Below are 24,677 nucleotides of genomic sequence, written 5' to 3' on the forward strand. Positions count from 1 at the left end.
TTACGATACACAGTGATACAATTAATGCTCTGTATTAATCTCACAGCCTTTCCGATTAGTACAAAGAAAACCAGGCCTATCTCCTCTTTGAGGAGAAGTCCAGGATATAAAAGCAAGCATACCTCATCAGCTGATATGAAATTATAAAATTCCACAAGTCTCAGTATCTGAAATTTATAAAAGTCACCAGTAAAACGCAAGCAAATTGGGTTTAAGTCCTGTTGGTTCCCAGGTTCAAATGAGCACTGCTGATCCGAAACAGGATTTCCTTGTTTGTTAACTGATTCAAGGGAAAAATTAGGACCATCTGCTGGGACTAGGAGAAAGACTAAGATCCTCACCAACTAACCCTCTGTACTTCCACGAGGGCGTGTTTCCATGTGCATAAAACGGGAAAATAGCTGGCGGGAAGCAAAGACGTTAGTGGTGCTGTGCTGAACTGTTTTTTTCTGCCAGGTGTCGCAGGAAGTTGTCCTCACTCTGGCCTCTGTGATTTAAAGGCTCGCTCTTAAAAAGAGCTGGAGGAGGGGGTAAATGAGGAACCGGGGGGATGGGGAGATGATGCGGATGGTGAGGATGAGGGTGTAGGTGAAGGTGTGAATACGGGTGGGGAATAGGGCGCGGAGGAAGCGTGCTCACTGGGTTCAGGTTGATAGGTGGAGTTGGGGTGGTGGGTGTGTTCACTACAGCAGGGACTGTGGTGGCAGGAGAAGTCGTGGACAGCGGGATCTGGACAGCAGTTGACACGTTGGCGGGGCTGGTAACACGGAAGCACTTCTCCTTGTGTGCCTTGAGCATGTTGGAGAAGCGAAATCGCTGGCCACACACGTCACATGGGTAGGGCTTCTCCCCCGTGTGAGTTCTGCGATGTCTCTTCATGTTTGGGCGGCTGGTGAAGCTTTTCCCACAGATTTCACAGATAAAGGGCTTCTCTCCTGCCAAACGCAGATACGGCAATCAGTTAGGCACAGAACATCTGCTAATACCTACTTCAGCATACTTATGCAAACAAACTGCATCCTACCAAAGCTACTGTGACTGCTACCTTCAGCAATTAGAGAGACAGCTGTTCCACAGAAGTCCTCAGTCTTTATGAAATCCTCTCTCACCTTTGCATTTTGATGCACGAGACAATCTTTTATAAGGCTTTGGCAAGGGGTTCCTTCACACCAAAGTAAAAGTAACAAGGGAAGTAAGCCTAACCTCTCATTTCCCCCCCCTCAGTGAATCACAGGACTGAAGTTTGTTAGATTTAACAGTAAGGTAACATATTAACCTTTCCTGCCCGATTTTTTTACGTTGGGTAACAGTTTTGATCCCAAGTTCCAAGGAAGGGAATACAGCTACAGGTATATTAAAGTTTTTGTCCTGGAGGTACTCGTGCTTTTCTTTGGTAAGTTCTTACCAGTGTGTGTTTTCATGTGCTCATCGAAGTACTGTTTCATGTTGAAGTCTTTGCCACACCACTGGCACATGAACTGTTTGTGCCCAATGTGGATGCTCATGTGGGAACGCAGCTGGTACTTGTACTGAAACCTCTCATCACAGTTCTGCAACAGAAGAACAGCAACCCATGATACGCACGTCAGGAAGCAAGGCAGTCCTGGGACAGCACTCAAATGTACTATGTGAAAGAGTAAAGAATACCTGAACTAGTACACACACAGAACCTCACAGAAATACAGAATTTAAATTATTTAGCGAGAGCAGAATTTGGTCCGTATTAAAAGGTCTGCTGGCACAGGAGCCTTGGCAAGGAGCGTGGAACAGTCACAACCTTCAGTTGACACAGCTGTTGGCAAAAGCCTGGCAGAGACACGGTTATGCCAACAGAAAAGCGCTTCTGTTGGCTTAACGTATCATTTGGAGGTTTTGCAGCTTTGCCAGCGCTCTCTGCTGGACTACAGCGTGCCTCCACTAGAGGACTCTGCTCACACAGCAAAACCTCTGTACGGCAGGCTTGTTTTTCAGCAAGCCAGTCTGTTTTCCAGCTATGATTTATTGGTACGAGGTAATTTCTTTCCCTACGAGTTTTATCCCCCAGACTACTCTGGCTGCACTACTGCCGTTACTCCTACGTGTCCGGCTGGAGTTGCGCCCCACTTCGCAGACAGGGTGAGCCACCAGACCTGCCCTGGGAACAGGGCTCTGCACCCCCTCTGCCTCCACCATGTGATACCCACAAGCATCCCCATCAGGTGACCGAGACATTATCTGCCCCAGACGTATGACTGGGTAAGTCTGTCCCATACCGTCTCCTTCTCAAGGGCAGGCATGAAATTACAATCGCAAACACACGTGAATGCATCAGTGAGATGCTCTCCCCCATCCATACGCGCACACACACTCTCTCAGTTTAAGAAATGCAAATTCAGAGCACTGTCTTAGATCTCAAGCAGGTAACAGTTTGCAGTGAGGACAACAGTTTTTCCCACAAGTGAAAATCAAGCAGTAATTTGTTTATTTTCACTGTCGCTACTTCTAGCTGTTTCAAGTTACTAGGCAGGACAGGGAGGATTAATGTAATTTGCATCAGGCTTTGCTATGAACACGAAGGGGAAACTAGGATTCAAATCCTGCTGGAGTGTGTACCCAGAGGAAAAAAACAAAAAGACAGCCAGCAGTAAAAGCAAACCAAATACTTCTCGGTTTGAACTGCTGCTGGATGCTCTCCTGCTGTGCTCTCCACATGGAGAAGAATTTTCACCCAATTTTTATGAAACTGCACCTCATTTACAAGTCAGTCAATTCAGTTTCCACCTACATTCCTTACTGACAATGTGACTAATTTTATACTTTATGCTACTGTATCTAAACTTATTAACAGTTGCTGCCTCACCTCACATCTGAAAGGTTTCTCTCCAGAATGCTGTAGGGAATGTACTTTGAGAGACATACTGCGTTTGAATGATTTTCCACAGGTTTCACATGTAAATGGCATGTCCTTTGTGTGTGCTGCAACACAACAGTACATTAGAGAGGGTCAGTCAAATGCAAACAGTTCTTTAACCGATTTTTTCCTCCAGAAAAATGATTACTACTGAACAGCTTATACACATAGGTACACACATACATATTTTGCTCGCTGCCCAGTACTAGACGTGAACTTTTTGCTAAGGATAAAGATCAGACAACTGAATTTGCCATATTATTTTTCTCCTCAATATTTTTCCTCCTCAAAACAGCAATTACAAGTTAAGAACCACAACGACACGTTATGAGGCAGAACCAACAAAAGAGCCGATCAATAACTCACCAACCATATGTTTCCGCACATGGGCCATGGTGTAGAACTTTTTTTCGCAAATCTCACAAGAGAATTTCTTTTCTGCATATCCGTGGACAATCTTGATATGTTCATGGAGGGACCAGAGCTTCTTGAATGATTTATTACAGGAAACGCACTGAATGAATGGGATAAATAGAAGGAAGTTTAAATTAGAAAGATTCAGTGATTCAAGTTTGTGGAGTTAAGCCACGTATCTTCCTCTTGCATGACAAAAAGAAGCCCAGAACAAGTCAAAATGCTGTATACTGTCTCAGACTGCACTTGAGCTTACATTTACTGTTTCACAGATGAGAAATAATTACACTAAGAAAACCTAAATCAAGCAGGATTAGAGAGGATGTTAACACACCACATTTTGGTGCCACCTGAAGAGCACCACAGCCACTGTACCAATGCATGTCCAAAACACAACAGCATATACAGCTGGATGCAGCCCTCAAGGAGCTAACACAGAAAAGACAACTTCACAGGCACCGATGCTGCTGGTGTGGGAAGAATCCAAAGCCCTGGTGTGGGAAGATGCCAACAGGTGGAGGAGCCCAACACCACCAAGTTGCCTTAAACCCATCTGCACGTCCAGCCCTGGCTTTCACAGGAGCACTGCGACCCCTCAAACTCCAGCTCTAACAGCCCATGAACTAGGCAAAGATCCCTCATCCTTTTAGATCGACACAGAAGACAGGTTCCATCTTGCAGCTCTCGACGACGTGGAGCTCTCGACCACATGGACAGTCTTGTACATAGCTCATACCGCAAAGCAAGTCGTCACCTCCATCTTTCGTGTTCTGACTCTTCATTTATACATGTCAGTAGCACTCTAGGTCTAAAACGACCAAATGCAAACAATGTTTTACTCTCTTCCCACACCTACTGTGAAGTGTCCAGAAAGTCAGAGATGAGCTGGATCCACAGGCTTTCACGCATCTCTTTTTTTCCCCAGTAGTTAGTTCTTGCTAAAGACTCGATAAAAAAATCCTCGTACAATTTTAAAAATTTCAGAATTATCTTAGTTGTGAAACTTGATAGCAAACACAGATGTGAGGATATCAAGTCATGTTCGTCTTTGAAGTGAAGAGGAAGGAATTATGGCTTGTTATTTTTTGTTAGCTGTTGGAGTGTTTGGGGTTTTTGGTACATCTCCATTTTTCTGCCTATCAATTACCCTCCTTCCCTCAAAGGAAGAGGGGCTGTATGCTGTTCACTGCAGAACTAGCAAATACTAGGTCTTCTCTCAACTTCAATTGTTTCTTCCCTGTACAGGCAAGATATGCTGCTTCCACAGTGCTTGAATCTCTGCAGGCTTGGAAACTCCAGTACACTGCCACCGTGCTGACTCCAAGGAGAGCCTCTGCCTCTAAAAGTACCTACTTGGAGGCATGTCAGGAACAAACTGTAGTCTTTGGGGTAAAAAAACCCACCATCAAACCTAGACAATAAAGCAATGCTAAGAAATGATCAAAATTCCTCTATTTAAGGTTAAGCAAGCCCTTGAAGCAGTCAGTCTACAATTCAACTGACGATCAGCAGCAAGTTATTTAAATCACTAATACTGAAAGCTACTACACAGAGAGTCTAAGATGACAACAGAAATTCTGTGAAAGTGCTAATTTTGAAAGGTTGAAAGCCAGAAATTACCTGGACAAACAGATATATTGCATCACTTAGATGAAAAATATAGAGAGGAGCCAGCCATGTTTATCAGTTCAATTACCACTTATCTAATGAAACCATGTTTTTTCCCAAAGCTCCATACCCCTCTTGACATATTAAACCCTACATTAATGTAAATCTTTTGTATCCCCTTACTCCTTTTGCCAAGCGTAATAAAAACAAATTAGCAGGCAGCTGCGAAACACATTCCAAATGTCAGGACAGACAAAAATACTTGTTGAATATATGCTTATACTGAGAACTTGAAGATGACTAGCGGTGCTTCTGGCACTAAAAATATTTGGGAAAGCTTCTGGACCTGATTCTTCTGGTACTGGATATAAGACACCATTTCTACAATTTCTTCTTTTCCTATCACTTTTGGACATAGGAACATAACCCCTCAGAAGTATATGGGTGCGTGGATTACAGGATGCTTCTCCGTTCTATGCCACACACAAACTATTCATGAATTCCTGTTTAAAGTCAAAAGATTTTATGCTGTGAATGAGCCACCTGGCTGATAGGGCATTGCTTAAATTTACATTTAAGTGTTCTCCGCTACACTAAACTTTTGAAGTATTTCAAAAACTGCAAGGACATACTGAGATGTTTATGCATTTTACTAACTATGCTCAAGGCTCATTATCTTATATTATACTCCTTCCTTCAGTCTTCCTCCTATGAGCTGAAACATAAGGAAAAATAGCAGAGTGTTACACAGAGCTGCAATCGAGTCTTACAGCAAAGAGAAATTGTAATAAATATTTCAACTGTCTCCCACACAGTAGGAATTGAATACCAATTCAGTTTAGCATTTAAGCAAACAAACAAACAAACCAATCTTAAATCTTTCTGGTAGAACTCATTGGACAGGCAAAAAAACTCGTTGCCCTACAAACTCTCAACATTTTGGCTCTGCAGAAATTGAACTCAAGCTGCTTCATGCTGGCAGTGGGATTATTTCAGAAGTAGGTGGCAACACTGTGCCCAGTTTAACAAGGCAAAAAAAGCACGTTCGAACTGCCAGATAAAACAGCAGTGCACCCAGTTACATGAGAACATAGATGCCTATGAGCAAAGTACAAACCACAGATGAATCAGAAACTCTGAAACTCTTTCCACAACTTAAACTTTAAAATGGTTTTATTACAACACAGGCTTCCATTGTTGTATGAAATTAAAAGCTGCAAATCTTCTGGTGAGAAAGACCAGAGATCTTTATATTATCAGTGAGAATTGCTGAGCTTCTTTCTGCACTGGGAAAAGGGCAGGCTCATGAACAGATTTACTTGAGTTCATACATCTCCATGTGCATACATGAACACTACTGTAAATTACTTGTACATAATTACCTCAGTAGGATTTTAAAAAGTTACATTCTAATATAAGTTCAAATCCTGACTTCGCTAGTTTCTTTCTCACCTGCTTGCCTCTCCGGTATTTCACAAATTTCTGATTCCAATACCAGCACACTGCCATAATTCCGTTCGCCCTTGAAACCTTACCTGGACATACTCTGTGACTGAATTTCAGGACACTGAAACACTTCGAACTTTAAAGCTAGTGATAGCTGCAGGTGCTCAGCACCTGAAGAAGGAGGGTTTATCCTGTCAAGTACTTCACTGCAAATGCGCTTGTTTTCAGGTCAGTTACTCTTGAGTCTGACATTTGTTAAAGTAGCTTTGTGTTTTCCCCAGCTCGTAGTTAAATACTAGAGTAACTCTGCTAAAGCAGATGTCAGTTGTACACTCTGTTCCCTGCAATGCACTTCTTTTGGAAGACACCAAAGTGTTGATACGTAGAGACAAGGTCTCGGTCAGAACCTGGTCTGTGCAAAAGATTTCCCCCTCTGAAGTGTCCACTAGCTGTATCCAGGGCACGACAGAAGGTATGGAAATCTGGCAAGCAGGTGAGCAAACCTACCTGGATATTTTTTTCACAGTCTGTTTGCTGGTGAAGGGACAGCTCACTTTCTAGAACAAATTTCTTCCCACATTTGTCGCAGATCTGCATGCGCCTGTGAGTGACGTTCATGTGCTTCTCCAGGTACCAGCGTGTGTTAAACACCCTGGGGCACTTCTCACAGGTTAAAGTCTCCTTCTCTTCACACTTTGATTTCTGCACAGGTGCCTTGGGCTCCTTTGCAGCTTTCTTCTTACGCTTGGGGGGCTCCACACTCTTTCTACGACCCCTTGTAGTTCTGGGTGATGGGGAAGTTGTGGCTGCTGCAGCAGATGCAGCTCTCCTTGTTCTCCTTTGTGCAACACTAACTTTTTCCACTCTTTTCTCTTTTTTCTTCTGCCTCTCATTTTCCTCATAATCATTACTGTCTTCAGTGGCCTCTTCCCCACTGTCACCCTCCTCTTCCTCACTGCTGGTCTTAAGAACAGCAGTCTCTTTGGACTGGGAGGGGACACCCTTCTCCCCTTTTGATACATTTAATGTTTGGTTGTTAAGGTTTACCTCTACTATAATCTGCTCCCTTTTGTAAGTCACTTCATCTTCCTCCTCTTCTTCCTCCTCAGAGTCGTCAGAGTTTTCTCTATCTTCTTTCACAGCCCGGACCTCTCCTACCGATCTGTTCTCCCTGAAATATGGCTGCTCCTCTCTTTCATGGAGATGTGGTTTACTCATTTTGCTGTCCACCAACACAGAGTAAGGACTTCCTGACTCTCTCTTGTATACTTTGGTGGACAGATCAAGTTCCTGGCTGGCACCATGATAGAAAGTGGGTGGCACTTGACCACGGCGACTGTCCTCTTGCGCCATCCCTGCTACATGCGCGGCACAGTTTTCAACCAACTGTTGGCAAGAATTGGCTGTTTGACTCATTTGGGGGGCCCTGATTCATTGAGCACCTTTAATCCCAGAAAACCAAGTAAGCAGCTTTAAATCAGGATGGACTCTCAAGACCGATGCCTGTTCCATCTACACAGAATGAGCAAAATATGATTCTCTGCTGGTGTTTAGCACTGATGTGTAGGTCACAGAATTCTGGTATTATGGCAAGAGCAGAGCAGTAGTAATTATTCTTCTGGAGAAAGTTGCCAACGAACCGTTGAACATTTTATCTATAAAAGACAACAGAGAAAACAAAGTCAATTAAAAAAATCCCCCACACTAAGGTCATCATCAAATTCTTTTGTTTTGAGTTTGTACAACTGGGGTAAAGCACAGGGTATATTATCCATGAACTGTATCTGCTGGAGTGGACCGTCCTATAGCACCGTCTCAAGCAAAACTGGCAGTTAGGTACAAACATGTGCACCTTTTGTGGGGATCAGAATTGACACTAGACTCCTGAGACATGGAAATCAAGGCAATGAATATTCTCCACCTGCCAAAGATCACCGCCACCTGCCTCAGCGCTGGACCAAGATGCCAGCCTGTGTTTCTGCTGGACTCTCAGGAGCACTGATGGCCCCAAAACTCTGCTCTACTCCCGTACGCCTCTCCACGACACAAGGCGCATACCTACACAGAAATACCTCTTCTCCTTCTGTATGTCCCAAAGGGAGCCCATCCTTACCCAGAAAGGGGACATATTATACCGAACAACATTCCATTAACGTAGATATGCATGAAGAATTTCAATGGAGACATTTTCAACTTGCAGCATTAAATCAGATTAAGAACACCATGTCCCCTGCTTGTTTCCACCTCAGAGATCGCTCACACAACCTCTTGATTTAAGGCACTTATTCTTTTGTCTCATTCTCCCTTCCCCCAGCTACTTATTCCTCGATACAGTAGCCAAACAATATTATATTTGCCCATCTAAATTTCACTCGCAGTTATCCAAGTTGGAATCTGACTGTTACTTCCTCTTGCAAAAAAAGGCCACGTGATCCCTAATGAATACAAGTAATCATGCTCTTGTGTCTATTTTCACCAGGACAATTACATTTTGGTAGCACAGTATTGCAACACCAAGCCAAGATTTTTGGCTGTGCAGAGGAAATCAGAAATACATTGAAACTCCTGACCAAAGAGCATATGCAGAGCTAAACCTGTGACTAGAGGGTGCAGAAGAGGCGAATTAAGGACAAAGCCTAAGAGACATCCCATGACCAGAGGACAGAGAAGGGCCCTAACAGAAAATGGATGGATGGAGCAGCTAAACATGAAAAAAACAGATCCCCACTATTGGAATTGGAAAATTTCCTTGAGGCTAAGCCCAGCAGACAGGTATAAACTACTTGGAATTCACGGAATCATATGGTCATTTTTATTAGTAGTATTCTTGGAGCAACAATAAAAGAACCCCCAACCTAAAGCAGTATTACAGACATGGATTTTTATGATAAATTTCTTTCCACATCATACTGAGTTAAAATGCTCTCCACACTACAAATGCAGTAACTTCCATCCAAACACGTTCTGACACAATTTATATATTAGTTTCTATTTTACTTTTCCACCAGAAATTTCCCCCTTTGAATTGAATTTAACTGAACAGGAGACAAACCTACCAATGGTCTCGGTGGTTTGAATAATAAAGAAGACTGAACCATGCCCTGCAATCTTTGTGAAGTGCCATGCTGGGGAAAGTGATGGACCAATAACCAGTCGTCCGATTACCAGTTTAAAGTTAATTAAAAGAGATTCTTGAACAAAACCCATCTTTTTTGCCCTCAAAAAGCACCTTGAAGATGCCTGACAGAGCGACCTGCAGCCAGAATCATAACACTGCAACAGTGGGGTCTATTCCCGCTGCTGCATGCTTGCTCCACAGAATCACAGAATGGTTTGGGTTGGAAGGGACCTTGAAGATCACCCAGTTCCATCCCCCTGCCCTGGGCAGGGACACCTCCCACCAGCCCAGGTTGCTCCAAGCCCCGTCCAACCTGGCCTTGACCACCTCCAGGGATGGGGCAGCCACAGCTTCTCGGGGCATCCTGTGCCAGGGGCTCACCGCCCTCAGAGTGAAAAATTTCTGCCTCATATCTAATCTAAACCTACCTTCTTCCAGTTTGAAGCCATTCCCCCTTGTCCTATCACTACATGCCCTCGTAAAAAGTCCTTCCCCAGCTCTCCTCAGCAAGGTCCCAGCTTCCCAGCTCCAGAGGTGGGGCAGGAAGATGAGCGCCAAGACCCAGCTGGGCCGGGAAATAGGTGGAGATGGGCTGTTAACATTGGCTTGTGATCACAAGTAATATTCAGATGGAAAAACCAGTAAATAACAAAATAAACTGGTAGTGATTGCAAGCCAAAATTAACAACCCTATACCCAGGAAGGCCCCTAGAAAGCAGTGAGCATGATGAAATCCACTGTTTAGCTTTTCCTTCAACAAAGTTTAATGAATTATTCAGAAGCTCAGAAAAATCACTATGTCATGTAGAAAATGATACCCGATTATTTCCTCAGCATATTAAGCTGCTCTCAAGTTGCACAAGTAAATCAGGAAGGCTAGCAGAATGCTGCTGCTAGATAGCCAGAAAAAGCAAAATCTTGTCATGAAAAGGAAGCTTTACCTCCCCTCTGCCCCCCCCCTCAGTTACTGAATGTCAAAATATTCTCTTTCCATATCCTGCCGTCATTTCACCTCTGCTCATTTAAAGAATACTCTGTATAATAAACCACTTTGTATGAACACAGTACCACTTCAAATAAAAAACAACAAAGGGGCTTATTCGGAGTTATCAAAGCTATTTGGTCTTAAAACCACTTCACTCTGCAGAATCAGTAACCTACTTTCACTTTGAATACACCGCCTGCTACCCTCAAGGGACCCGCAACTTTCGAACAACATTATTTAACAGTCAAACAGCTGCTCAAGCAAAGCCCTCCTTACACATTTAATACCATCAACGCACCACCAGACAACTGACAGTTCTGAGAGACAGTAGTTTAAATACTGCCCACAATATTGTAATAGAAGATTTTTTTTCCCCTTAAGTTTCTAATCCCAAATGTAAGAAAGCAGCATTTGTGTGGTTTTATTTTTGCCTTTTATTTTTTTTTTAAAAAAAGGTGAATCCACTTTTTTTCAAACCTGCTAAATAGCTTGGGTTCAACAGAATGAATGTCAGGCATGCTATAAAAGGGAGCAATACAGGTTCTGATTAAAATATAAAAAGGATACACAGTCTCAAAGCAATTTTTGAAGAAGCTTATCGAGATATAAACCTCAGGAATAACTGTATTACGAGCGTAGAATGAACACACGAGGTGCACGCAACACTTGGTAATCAAAGATCGTACAAAAAAGGTTTGCAAGCCTACAAATATTAAAGGCGCAAACCCAGAAAAAAGTACAAACAACTTGCAGACAAATGTGTAGGTGGAGGAAGCATGTGTATGTGGGAGCAACACTTCATACAATGCTTTCGCTACTTCTGAAGAAAAACCGCATTTCTTCACATTATCTGTACTAAAAATAGAACCATTTATAGCAGTGCGCGCTAGCTCAATTACCTGCCCCAACTCCGGCTCAGCAGATGCCGTGGAATCAGCACAGACCAAGTGCAATATACTCCGAGGTTAATGACTTTAAATGACATGTCCTTAGTTTGCCCTCAGAGAGGGACCGCCTTGACAGTCTGGCTATCTCATATTTTCGTCTAACCTGTGCCAAGGACGTGCGATTCTACTCTTGGCAAGCATCCACCAGAAGCAGACACTGATGTAAAGCAAAAATACACTGCTTCTTCCAGCTTTTGTAATAAGTGAAGTGGTTTGCACAGTCATTTCTGCCTATCAAGGCTCCCTGTGAGCTACTGACCCCCGCGTGGCCCACAGCTGCTCGCCGGCGATCTGTCGCGCAGGGGCTGCCAGCTCCACAGATGCACACTTAAACCGCTCATCCTTTCTGCCTGGGTGTCTCTGGTGGCTCCCAGAAAAGGAGAGAAGAGGCACTTTGGGGCACTGCACGACCAGCGATGACCCTGCCACTCCTCGGCAATGGGACACTCGCCTGATTTTTTATTTGTTCATTTTTAACCGGTTTAATTGCTGCCCACAGAAAGTTATCAATATCAGCTCTGAAAATTGACAGACGCTGGTCTAATTTGCTTTGCTGTAGGTTGGCAAGCTAGAAGTATTGCAAGCACAAGGGTGATTTGTCCACAGACAAAGACGGCACTGTATCAATTTATTACTTAGTCAACATCTGGAAGTTCCCCCACTCTTCCCAGATAGCCATAAGGACCTGAAAATGCCTTTAAAAGAACACCCATGCCTCAATTCACAAATCGGTGGCGAATGCTTGTGGAAGTTTTACGTGAACCACAAGGAAAAAGAGGAAGAAGGGTAAGAGCTTGGGGCTTGCTGCAGCTCACCTACTTCTTGCATGAAAAGTGAATACTATAAAAAAAAGAGATTGTGATTGTCAATGTACAACATTAAAAATAAATTAATTTATTAGCCATCCATTATTTTCTTTCTTTGTTATAATACAGCCTTTTCAAGACAGGCACAGAAGATAATTTCTTGGTTTTATGAGCCACTTGTACAAGATTTCGCCTCCAACTCAGTACAGGAGGAAGTGCTCGCAACCTTAATATAGCTCACAAGTCACCAACACAAAATAGTTTCTCCAAAAGCATACAGCACCCAACACGTGGGGGAACCTGAGGCCCAGCTAACATAACGCTGCAGCACCGAAACACCACGCACCTTATGTAAACATCGCAAATAATTTGCATGCTTCCTTTACAATACAAGACCTACAACTTCACATGAGACAACCCCCCAAACTACTTCAGTTCAAGAGCAGACAGATCTCAGTTTCACAGCAGCTTTATAATGGATACAATCAAGACGCATTTAGGGGAATTAAATAGCTTTGCCACTCTGCCATTTAGGTATATAGACTACTATGCCTAAAACCAAGTTCAACAAGAAAGTTTGAGTATCTTGACATTTGAAATTTTCTTTTCCATAAAACAAGACTTCTCTCAGACTACAGTTAGAAAAAGTTAAAAAAACCCAACAAACAAACAACTGTGTTATAGTTAAAGGCAATGCCATTTTGCATATGCATTAACAATCTGAAATTTTTAAGGATCCTGGACTCTTTTGGTTGGAAGCTACAATCCAGCAGCTCCCTTAAGTCCTGGGGCAACCAGATTAGCACACAGTTAACAAGTGATGAAACAACCATGTGCATAAATAAATAATTTACATTATTTAAGATAATGTGCCAATTGCAAACTAGTGAAGTAGTTGTTGAAGAAACTACACACATAACAGGACTAAGGCAGCGGTTGCTGGTTGGGGGGATTCATTAAATACAGCTCCAACATTGTGCCAAACCTGGGACACGTTACAGTCTGGCCACCACCCAAAATTCTAACCAAAACTGGAGCACCAGCTTCCCTGCTTCCTTTCTACTCATCAGGTAGAAATTTCTAGCACAGCTACAACGTATGCGAATTCAGAATGCAAGTGTGGGTCAACCCTTTCAAAAAAACAGTATCGTTTTAAGTTAAATGGTTTCACACTTACTAGTCACATCATAGTTCTAATACTTCTTCTGTATCCAAATAATGTTAAACTCGCACGTGTGTTTATTTCATAAGGCTGATAAGAGAATGCATCATTCTGGTATGTATAAATGTAGAGGTAAATAAGAGTGTGATTTTTCACTTTGCTTCTGTTAATATTAATCAGTGTTACCCATTAATCAATTTCAAGTCATCAGTTTCATCAGCAGACAGGACAGCAATACAAGAAAATGCATCAGAAAAATATAATTTTCATTGCACAGATACAACTTGGCTTTAAGTATATCGCCCAAATTCTGCTGTATTTTTCCTAAAAATAACAAAACATTACCGCTTTCTCACTGCAACTCTGCTCCTTAGGTAATGCGGATTCTGAAAAGCATATTAGCAAGAAATAACTTGAGACTGCGATGTGAAAATACAAAGTGTTTGACTAAAGTGGTCCAGTCACCTACGGTTCGACACATTTGCAATATTTCAGAACACATGAAAAACAAAAGTTTCAATATCCTCGCACAGTTTGAAGAACAGGTGCATGAAACAGAATAGTGCACAGGCACAGCAATTCCCAGTTAGTGGGAAAACACATCTGGTACAAGTTACATCATGTCAGCGGATAGCAATCAGGACTATAACACAAGAGGGAATTATTTATATCATCGTACAATCACTCCTTTCTTGTGCATCTCAGCTGCTTTATATGCAAAAACACTGAAAATATGTTCTTAAGTGCTAAGTTTTATCTCAAGACAGAGCCACAGTCAGCACATCCTCACAGTTTTTGCATTTCTATGGGTAAGCACTCAAGCCTGCCTTTGCCCATGTAAATGCAAAATAAAAAGACTGCGACTAACGATCTAGTCTGTCATCTGCCAGACAGGGGACAGCTTGTAACACCCACCTAAGAGATGGTATCTGTAATAGGTTCACGCTTAGTAGAGCTACAAAGGGAAGGACGGAGGGAAGGGTAATCCCACCGACTGTATCAGAAGGACAGTCCTGTGCAGCTGACACAGACTGCGGGAATATGGTGTAACAACACGGCAAGAGGATATTTGGAAACAGCATTCACAATTCCTGGGACTGTTCTTTTCTCTTCTTTCCACTGCAAGCTCTCAATTCACTTGAAAACGATTTTCCCATCAACTCATATAAAAGATCAGACATAAAATGGTGTGTGGCACTGCGGCTTGTATTTTGGTGAAATTAAAGCTATGCAACATATTTGGGCATCTCTGTCTCAAATGGATTAGTCTTGGTACAACTAAGCAAACCGACACGCACATCACAAAAAAAAAACAACAACGCTGGCAGCAACGGAGAGTATTGCAGGCAGTCTTGGCAGGGAAACAAAAGACTGGGGAGTGAACAAATACCGGCCAATTCTCGAAGTAAAGGTCCGGGCAGAAGTACGTATGACGAGGTGGTATATGAAAGCCTGAAGAAGCAGTACAGCATCCAGACTGTCCCGTCTTCCAGTTCTTTTTTTCGACCATTCCTGAAATAATCTATGATAGGTATCTTGCTAACTCAGCAGGCAACATATTTTCACTGTATGGAAGCTGGCTATTTGCCTGTAAGTATTTAACAGTCTAATGGAAAATGAAGCAGACCATATTTCCAATTCCAGAAAAACGCCTTATATAATATCCTGCAGCTAAAACATAAAAACTATGACAAAAAATCTTCGGGCTTTTTCCATTTAAGATGAATTATTGGCTGTATCTAGAAATCTGGTTTGAGGGACAAAGGCTTTCAAACCAGTGATTTCCAGAACTGTGAAGCTGGAATTTTTTCAAGCATTATCTCCACAGAAAATAGTTTAAGAGGTTGCCATTTCAGAATTCAGCAGCATTATAATCCCTCAGCTTTTGCAATAAGCTGAAGGGTTTCTATTGGCTATGAACTAGTTTTAGATACGACAGCCATAAACCTCAACATTTTTCTTTTACTAGGCAAAACCATCTTGATAGAAGTTCTAGTACACCATGACATACACTCAAATTAAAAGCCTGAGCCCTTCATACTACCTTAAAAATTCAACACCTGTGACTGAATTAGGAACTTCCTTGTATTCAAATCTATTGTTGTGTCTCATCTGTATCTTTCAATGCAAAAAATAGAAAGCAAGATTTAAACAAAAACATGTAGTTGCCACTTAACAGCAGTCATTCACATGTATACACCTATCTTTCACAGTTATTACTTTTCTGTAATTGTTTGAGAACTTGAAGACACATACATGAAGCAAAAAAGCCTTATACAACATTAACAGATTGTGTCCCTTCAAATTTGTATGCTCATCAAAACGCGTGCCAGAAGTTCAAAACTACCCACTGCTACGATACTGAAGGGCAATTGTTTCACCCATTAGCCTATTCTTTGCTCCAAATCACTTTTTACTGCCTAGTTTTCGTCTAATTTGCTTTACAAACTCTTGCTTTCATCATTATCTGCTCACATATCTTGAAGACTAGTACACACTGCACTAAGATTTTAAACCGTTCATTTATATTCACAGATGCCAGTGATGACACTTCTTATAAAACACCACTAACTTATTCTAAGACTGCAAACGATTGCATTAACAATATAGGCTACACACAAAGCCATACGAAAACAAAAAGGAAGTCTAACATCAAGATCTGTTTCCCAAAGAGGAGTGGAGAAAGAGGCGCTAGATGTGTATCTGTGTCTTTGAATATGTAGATAGCGATCAGTTGAGAGAGGATAAAAAAAAATGTAAATTGTCTGTCCACAAAGTGAAGCTGACAGGTGTAACTTCCACCTGGACATTTACTCTAGAGGAAAGGTGTTGTTCCTTTCTTTTTTTCCCCAAGAAATAATAAACTTTTATATCCAGAATAGACTTACCTCCTCTCCTAGCGAGCCCTAAAGGAGACCTTTGCAGTCTGTAGAATGGAGGTAAAAGTTTTGTATTTTTTACAGAAGGGTTCAGTTAAAGAACACTCACAGACAGGTTCAGTTACTTGCTTACAGCTTTTTGTAGATCAGCCTGTACTACGCATCACAGCTCGTAATGTGCTCCTGTATCATTTATCTTTCACGCTGTAATAATGGAACATTTAAAATCTCATCTGAGCTGAGTGTGATGTTACATGCACACATGCACTTTACAGAGTCCCTCAGTCACAGTTTAATATAAAGAACATTTTGATCCATTTTCGGTCTACCAGTTTACCTTAAAAACCGCTGCTAAATATTTTGGAATTTTGCTAAGATATGTAGTAGAAAAAGTAAGGTTTAAATAGCAAAATCTTTGGCTTCATGGAAGTGTGAATTTGATCTCTCCTTTATTCTTCTCACATCATTGGAATGTGCTTACAGATAGGTTTAAAATCTCCATTTCTCATTTAGAGCTCTTTACACACTAGATAATTTTGACTTTGAAACCAGCAACAAGTTTGTAAAAACCTCCATAGCAACAAAAAAAGCTTGCAGTCCCCTGCGCAATGGCAGAGGCACTGGCTAGGCGTGACTCACCACCCTCCTACTGGTAAATGCTGTGCTGATGAATTAGCACAAGGAGCTTTCCCTTCTTTGCCTTACCTGGGCTTCTCTTAGCATCTCCTCCTTTCAAACTGCCCACAAAACCACACCTGCATTCTCCTGTAAAGTTTCAGGTTTATAAATTCAAGCAGCATTTTAATTACTGAATCCCCAAACGCTACTCGGATCAAGCCCAGCCAACCTCGCTGTTAACACAGAGATGGCATGTGTGTTCACGCAAGCACAAATCACCAGCAGAAGTTTAAGTAATCTAGTGTTGACAAAGTCTAAATGTGCCAATACCAAAACTATACCATTGTGAGTGTTTCTTCTTGCACAATGTCACAACGCTCCTGTAAACCCTGAATAACCATTCGGTATGGTTATCTTCCACTACCAATTACTGTCTTGTTTTGAGCTACTGAATCGTCTGAAACATTACACACCGAGTTTGTTTTAGATGCACAATGTAAACCTTTGGAAAAACAGACCCTCGTGCTTTTATAATATTTACATAATTTAACAAAGCACATTTAACAACACACAAATTTATCAGCTTCCAAGAAATGCTAACCAAGTAACGATACTTCAACAGAACTCCTATTTGCACATATTTTACCTTTGCAAGCAGAAACTACATTCAGAGCTCTCCCTGAAGTTATCAGAGTCAGACGTGGAGGCAGAAAGCTGTTCAGCATGTCTGTGTGTGATCAGAACAGACTCTCTACCATGGCAGCAGCTCATCTCAGCCGTCACATGTTTTACAGGTGCAGTTCTCAAACATAAATACTCTTCCCACTGATACAGTGGATTTTATTCCCTAATTAATAACGCAGCTATGGACACCTTACCTCCGCTTTGTATTTAAACTTCCTTCTGGGCGAAGTGAGGACAATTATCAGCTAAGGCCAACGTTACTTGTTCATTTTAATCTGATCTAAGTCTGTGTGGCTGCCAAAGGGGGCAGTTCACTCTCTCCCTATTTATATGCCAACGCTGGCATTCTTATGGTTGCAAGGCGAAATGCCTTGGGAAATCAGTCTGCCTGGAAAATAACCACTCCTTGGAATAAACATCCAGCTGGATCAGTTCTCTGAACCAGCCCACCGTGCAACTTCATGAATACTACCATCCATTACAAGATTTTGCTTCCTGAAATAATCAATTTGTTCTACAGGTGCAATCTGGCTTTCACTGTCCATAAAACACCAAGGTAAGAGAATGAGAAGCACAACAACAAATTTCTGGAAAATATCTGAGGATTATGCTTAAGAATTGAGGTTGAAAAAATAATGTATTTTCAAGAACCTGTAGCAAACAGGAATTTTTCTCAAATGACTTCAGCCTATGTGTAGTTCGTGCTTCCATTTAAAAATAAGTTCCTAATGATTATGAAAATATTCTTAAGATATGAGCTCTCTCTCCCTCCTGACACGTTATAATCTAAACCCACAGATTTATCTTTAAGAACAGTAGGATCAGAGTTATAGGCTTCAAATCAAATACACATCTTGGCAAAGGTCTGAACGAACCATCAAAGAAACCGGTTTACCTCAGGACCTACTCAGTGGTGCACAAATTCCAAATCTCAGCAATGAGATGTTGCCTTTACAGCAGCCAGCAAGTTTGAGGGTGAAAGAGAGAACACTTGAAAAAAAAAACCCAAAACTTTTTTTTCCCCTTCTTGGCAAAAAGGAACAAGACTTACTTAACTTCCTAAGCAAGACAGGGAATAGCATCTCAGTAAGAATCTCAGTAAGATTTGGGTTATCTGTGTGAAGGGAGGGTAAGAAGGGAAGAAGAACGTCCACTGACAGCAGGGATAATTAACTTCATCTTACTGTCTGAATTTAAAGTGCTTGGAGTGTGGGATAATAGAAGTCGGTTGTGCACAGGAGAGATTATGTTGAATTATTTTATAGCACCATAAGTGGGCCAGGTAATTTATCAAAGATAAGTAGAAGGTGGAATCCCTCATCAAGAAATCCGCAGGTTAGAAGAAAAGCTATGAAAATCTAAAAGAACGAAAAGAAAACAGCCTGGTTTAGGAAACAAGTTTAAAAAAGGCAGTAGAAACCAGTGTAACAAAGAAAGAATAAGGTGAGGGGACACCAAACAGGAAAACACAGGAATTGGAATGAGTTTAGAAAGGCATAAGCGGAAGAAGAAAAGTGCAACAAGGTATGTGTTAAAACCAAACTGCCTGGCAAAAAGTTGCTATTAAATTCAGGACATAATTTTTCTCAGACCTTTAAACTGCAGTCAGCATGGCATTTCACTCTGACTAATAGATTTTGTCCCGCAGCTAGTAAGTGTGAAATGAATGATTCAAGACATGCACATTACAATAAAGCAAACTAGAGATTCTCAGCAGCCATTTTTACCATTACATGACATGGGCGACAAAGATTTACTAGGAAATGTTTCTGTCCTTGCTAAAGACTTCTGAAGTCACATCTATATACCACGACGAGTATTTTCATAGCGTCAAGGCTCCTGTCACAGTGCATTGAACACCTGTCCCAACATAAGTCCCTCAAAGTGACATGCAGTTAAACCATGGGAAATCTAAGCACAGCACATATCACTTAATGGGGAACGTGGAGAATTTACTACAGTGAGAAAGCATACAAAATATACTGGGGAATGGCACGCAGCTATGCGAGGAACACCTCAAATTTGCTAGCCTGAAAAAGAGAAGAAAAACAGGGAAAGTTACTGGAATTAAGGATAGAGCTCCCATCATTTTACAAAACAGAGTAATTTGTTAGAGAGGACAGAACCAGAAAACCTACGGAAGCACAAGCAGGAAGGAGAGCTGCTTCTTTAAAACATACATAGCAAAAAATATCTGCATCAATCAGAAAACACAAATACTCCTGTTCAGCAAATGTCCAAAAATATTACAGTGACACAGCTGGTTGACAGTACTTGCTTGCTACGTGTTAGGATACTGGACACTACCAGTAATCAGGCTTTTCGTTAGAAATAATCTGCCTTCCACCATTAAAATTCACAGTTGTCACTGTATGTAATTTGTCTTCAGACAGCACTATCAAGACACATTCCATAATTCCCTTTTCATCACATAAGCACTAAAAAGGCTTAAATAAGCATGACCTGCAAGCAACTGTGAAGTTCGGAACAGATTTTTACTGTCCTCCACGAGACTAGTCAGCCATAGGAAAAGTAAAGTTCTAGTGAGCTTTCTGCACCTGCAAGATTCAGCTATGCTCCAACTCAAATATTTGCAACTTTTTGTGTACAACATTCCCATAAAAGCAGGTATGTGGCTCAATGGATGCTTGTCTGTAAATTTTCAACTATAAAACTTTCTGCTTGTAAAAAAAGAAAAGCTCTACTGCCTTATCCTACCAGGCCATCTGTCTTTGCAGTGGTACCACAAATACTCCTCCAAAATTCCAGCTGAAAACCTTTCTGTTCACTTGTATTTACTAACAGGGACAGAATGAAATTGGCTTAACAGCTTTTGTCTCAAATGTTAACATGGATCCTAGTTCCAGTAACTTATCTTCAAGCAGGACCACTCTATTAGACTTGTGTTTCCTATTACATTCCTAAAATCACTTTTCCACGGAAAGAATCAAGTTTCAAAACTTAAAAATTACACAAACAAGAGAGCAACACAGCATAAAGCAAAGGTAATTGCTTAGCGTAGCTAAATGTTTCTCTTTAGTGAAAACTACTAGTCTGAAACCTCCTCAGGGAAGGGTGTCTGAAAGTGTCAAGGAAACTAATGCAAGCTGCTTGTGTTAATGAGTTTAAGCTGCTGGCACCAGAGCTACCGCCAGAGTTTCACTCCCTATGCAATTGTTTTTCAGGAGGGAGGAGCAACCTAAAAATCGCCGATTTCAGATCACTTGGAAAATTAAGCATTTGCAAAGGTAATTTGGAAATTAGATGCTACAAGTTTATGTTACAACGAACGTTTCAACTGAACTAGGAAAGTCTGTCTGAGAGCTACCTGAATTCTACTTAAGAGTTATAGGCAAACCCCACCCACTTTCCAAAATACTGGAAATGAAGATCCTGCAAAGACCCAAGATGGTATATATTTTTACTCACACTTACTCACTTATAAGGGTATGTGTTTAAACAGGGTTTGCAACTTCAAGGACAAATCTTATTAAAATATTCTTAAAGGCATCAAATTTGTCACTTCTAGACAAAACAACCTTTTATGTTAACAGAGATTAGTTACTTAGACTTTTGATACAATAAAGGAGTTATTGCAAAGTTTTTAAGGCAGGCAAGCCTAGTATTTACAGTGGAAACAGTTGCAAGTTAGGCATTTAGATTCACAGAAAGAACAGGTTTTAAAACTACATTTTCTTATGGGAAAACATGGTCTGAAATAATTCAACCATACTTCCTCAGCTTGAGGAAGCACAAGACATTATAGGGTGATGTCAACGGTAGACAGTATCTGTCTACACTGACTGCATTAATATTTAATATATATAACTTCATGATAATAAAATGACCTCCACATAAAAGTCCACATTTTTTCTATCGTGGGGGCAAACCCCCCAAACTTTAGTATCCTAAGATTCTGAAAAGACAAATAGCACATATTCAGCAAAATGTAAACTAATACTGGTTTAAAAAAACAAATTACATTCCTTAAAATTCACTTAATCTTCCATTTAGAAGCCAAGGTCTGGATCTTGTAAGGAGGGAGATGTTTCACAGCAGAATATATTAAGAGATCAGCTGTTCTGTGCTGTAGAAATCTAACCAAGAGAATGGTTATAAAATATTTTAATACAATAATAATCCACAGAATCAGGCTGTTAGAGAACATATCAATCTCCTCAATTGGTTGGTACTGCCTTCCAACTATGTCTCACTTTTTTGTGGGGTTAGAAAGAAATTTATTGTTTGATAAGGCACATTATAGTGTGCCACAGAGAAATAGGTCACTGATGACATGTAGTTTTGTAATCACCTTAAATATACCTGTGCCTATCTCAAATCTGCTATTGGTACACCACTCTTCCATTAGGCACCGGTACGACACGTGATATCAAGACTGGAAGATGGGATCTTGTTTACTGAAAATATCTATTTAATGCAGTTGTACGAACTCAAAGGACTCTTCCCATGTCGTTCTTATATGGGCATCTCTGCTCTAGGTGGGATGACACCAGATAAAGTATGTTCCATCTATAAGCAATTTTTTGTACATATAAAGACTTTCCATCTTTAGATGAAATTGCACCTCTCAGCCCGAAACATCCACATTCTATGATTCTGGCAATAAGAATAAAACCAGAACACCCCAATATCTTGCACTTGCAACAGAACCTGACAAACTGCTTTTATAATTTAACTCCTATAGATACTTAACCATTCATATAAAACTGCTGAAGAATTCACCCTCTGGAAAATGTCAGTTAAAGGCTTCCTGTATCAGCATTAGATAAGAAGAAATAATATTATCTATTAAGTCCTTTAAAACAAATGAACAATAGCCTGTAATACCAAACTCTCTTTTCATCATGTAAACATTTCAAAGGTTATTTTTCCAAATATTAAAAATGCTAAGCCACAAAACATTTACTGATCTTCCCAAATCTCAATTACTGCAACTAAATCTGAAGTAGCTATAAATACTAGTCACCAAGCACTAGATAAAATTATAAATAAAATCTTAAGTCTCTGGCATCCTATTATATGCAATTGCTTAGTTAGAAAAATAAAAAGCCTTCATGATTTTGCACTTCTCTTTCAAACGCATACTCTGAAAAAGCTTTCAAAATTTCTATCCCTCATCTACAGATTCACACTGTGAGTTTACTCTATATCTCAACTTTATTATCAACATCTAAATTTAAAGCCTTGGCTGCCTGGAGCAGGGATGGGACTCTTCATCCATTCAACACAAGAGCCATGTTTCAAGCGCTTCATTAATTTCTATGAAGCAGAAAAAAATGCATCTTACATGCAAGTAGAGAGAAAGATAAAGGGGTTTCAAAGAGGTACTGAGGAGAACACTAGATCCATGTAAAAAGATGTAAATTATCTGTCACCATAAAATATGAGATCCTTTTCATATGACATTTTCCTACTCTGCAGGCTTTTTAACCACATCAGTGTCCATAGTCCTGCACGTGTAATACGCATTTTGTTAATACACACCAGATACCTCAAGAGCACCCAACTTCCACAGGCGAACAATCAAGCTGCAGTCAATCAGCACGGTGGCAAATCAAGGTGCACCAGACCACCCTTCACAAATCGATGCTCACCCGTTACATCTCCTTTATTCAGCGCACACACATACCCCACCATCATTCTCTTGATTCACCGCGCATACACCACTGTCAACAAAGCATGTGCCAGTTGCCATTCCCAGAACAATACAGCTCAGGTCATCCCCTGAAAAGATAAAAATGCACATTCCTCACATCCTTTATGTCTACAGTACTTCCCCTGCTTTGACTTAAACCACTTCTACCGCACAAGATGCCAAAACTCAGTTGTGATTAAAGATACTTACATAATACTATTAAGACCAAAGAGATACACTATCTTGAAGCACATCTTTTCATTCTAACAATACCTGTACCGAGACATCCACACGACCAAAAGTTGCACAGAAGGCAGTTAAAAATCAAACCAACCAAAACCCTAGGGTGCACATACCGCAACATCTGTCCCGAGAGGAGAGAGAAGGGGAAGATACCTAAGCAAAACACTGAGGAAGAGAGAAAACATCTGATTTATTCCCCCCCCCCCCCCCCCCTTCCTTCCCACACTTACACCCAGAACCAGCTACCGGAGAAGGTAACATTTCATTTCCTCACCTACCCAATGACAACTCCAGTCCCAGAAGCGAATGAATTTTAAGAACCTCGTTCCCTCCTAACAAGCGCGGACCGCGCACCGCCCCGGCTGCACAATCACCAAGTGACAAGGAGGAAGGAGAGGGCTGCCGGCGGCCCCCACACCTCCATGCCACCCCTCCGCGGGAGGGGGCTGGAAAGCAAAGGCGGAAAGCGAAGAGAGCTGCGGAAAGGCAGTCCAACACAACCAAATCAACAAGAATTTATTATTTCCCAACCCACCCCCCCCCCCCCCAACACCCGCTTCGTCCAACTCACCTTCCCTCCCCTCCCCTAGGCAGGTGGCACAGCCCCCTCCCAGCGGGGCGCAGCAGCCGGGGCAGATCCCCCGGCCCTCCGGCAGCATTCCTCCTCCCCCGCCCGTCCCCCTCCTCCTCCTCCTCCTCCTCCCGCGGAGGGGCTCCGCAGGCTGCACCCCCTCCGCCCGGGGGGTACCCTGCCCTCACCCCGCTCCCCCCGGGGGGGCTGCAGGCCGGTAACACGGCGCTCCCCCTCTCCCTCCCCCGCTCCCTTCCAGGCCGGGAAGGCGGCTCTACCCCGCTCCCTCCGTCACCCACCCCCGGGCCGGGCCTAGCGCTGCTCGGCGGCTGCCGCCAGGCCCGAGGAGAAGGGAAGGGAGATCCCTCAGCCGAGCGGGCGGCCCGCACTCACCCAGGCCGATCCCCTCAGGGCCGCCCCCGCCGCCTTCCATGCCGGGCGGCGAGGGGAGGGGGGCACAGGCGAGGCGGCGGAGGGCGGGTGGAGGAGGCGAGGCGGGAGGGCGGAGGGCAGGGCGGCCGGGGCCCTCCCTCTCTCCCTCCGCTCGGCCCCCTCAGCCGCCGCCGCGGCGCTCGAGTAGCCGCTGCCCCGGGCTCAGGCCCAGGCCCCACCACCGCCGCCGCCGCCGGCGGACGCGGCTCCCGCTCCCC

The 24,677-nt window shown here is 42.2% G+C and overlaps 1 protein-coding gene across 1 annotated transcript; it reads right to left on the bottom strand.

Annotated features, from left to right (window-relative positions):
• ZNF652 (zinc finger protein 652) lies at positions 1–24,468 on the bottom strand. The gene is made up of 6 exons (XM_082495126.1): positions 24,421–24,468; positions 6,866–8,013; positions 3,257–3,404; positions 2,840–2,955; positions 1,406–1,550; positions 1–935 (listed from the first exon to the last, which is right to left on the bottom strand). Exons 2-6 carry the CDS (start codon positions 7,772–7,774, stop codon positions 421–423), a joined length of 1,833 nt encoding a protein of 610 aa, XP_082351252.1. The 5' UTR covers positions 7,775–8,013; positions 24,421–24,468; the 3' UTR covers positions 1–420.
• Between the last annotated feature and the right edge of the window lie 209 nt (positions 24,469–24,677).

The sequence above is a fragment of the Vanellus vanellus genome (assembly GCF_965231255.1).
Source record: "Vanellus vanellus genome assembly, chromosome: 24".
In the NCBI taxonomy this organism is placed as follows: domain Eukaryota; kingdom Metazoa; phylum Chordata; class Aves; order Charadriiformes; family Charadriidae; genus Vanellus; species Vanellus vanellus.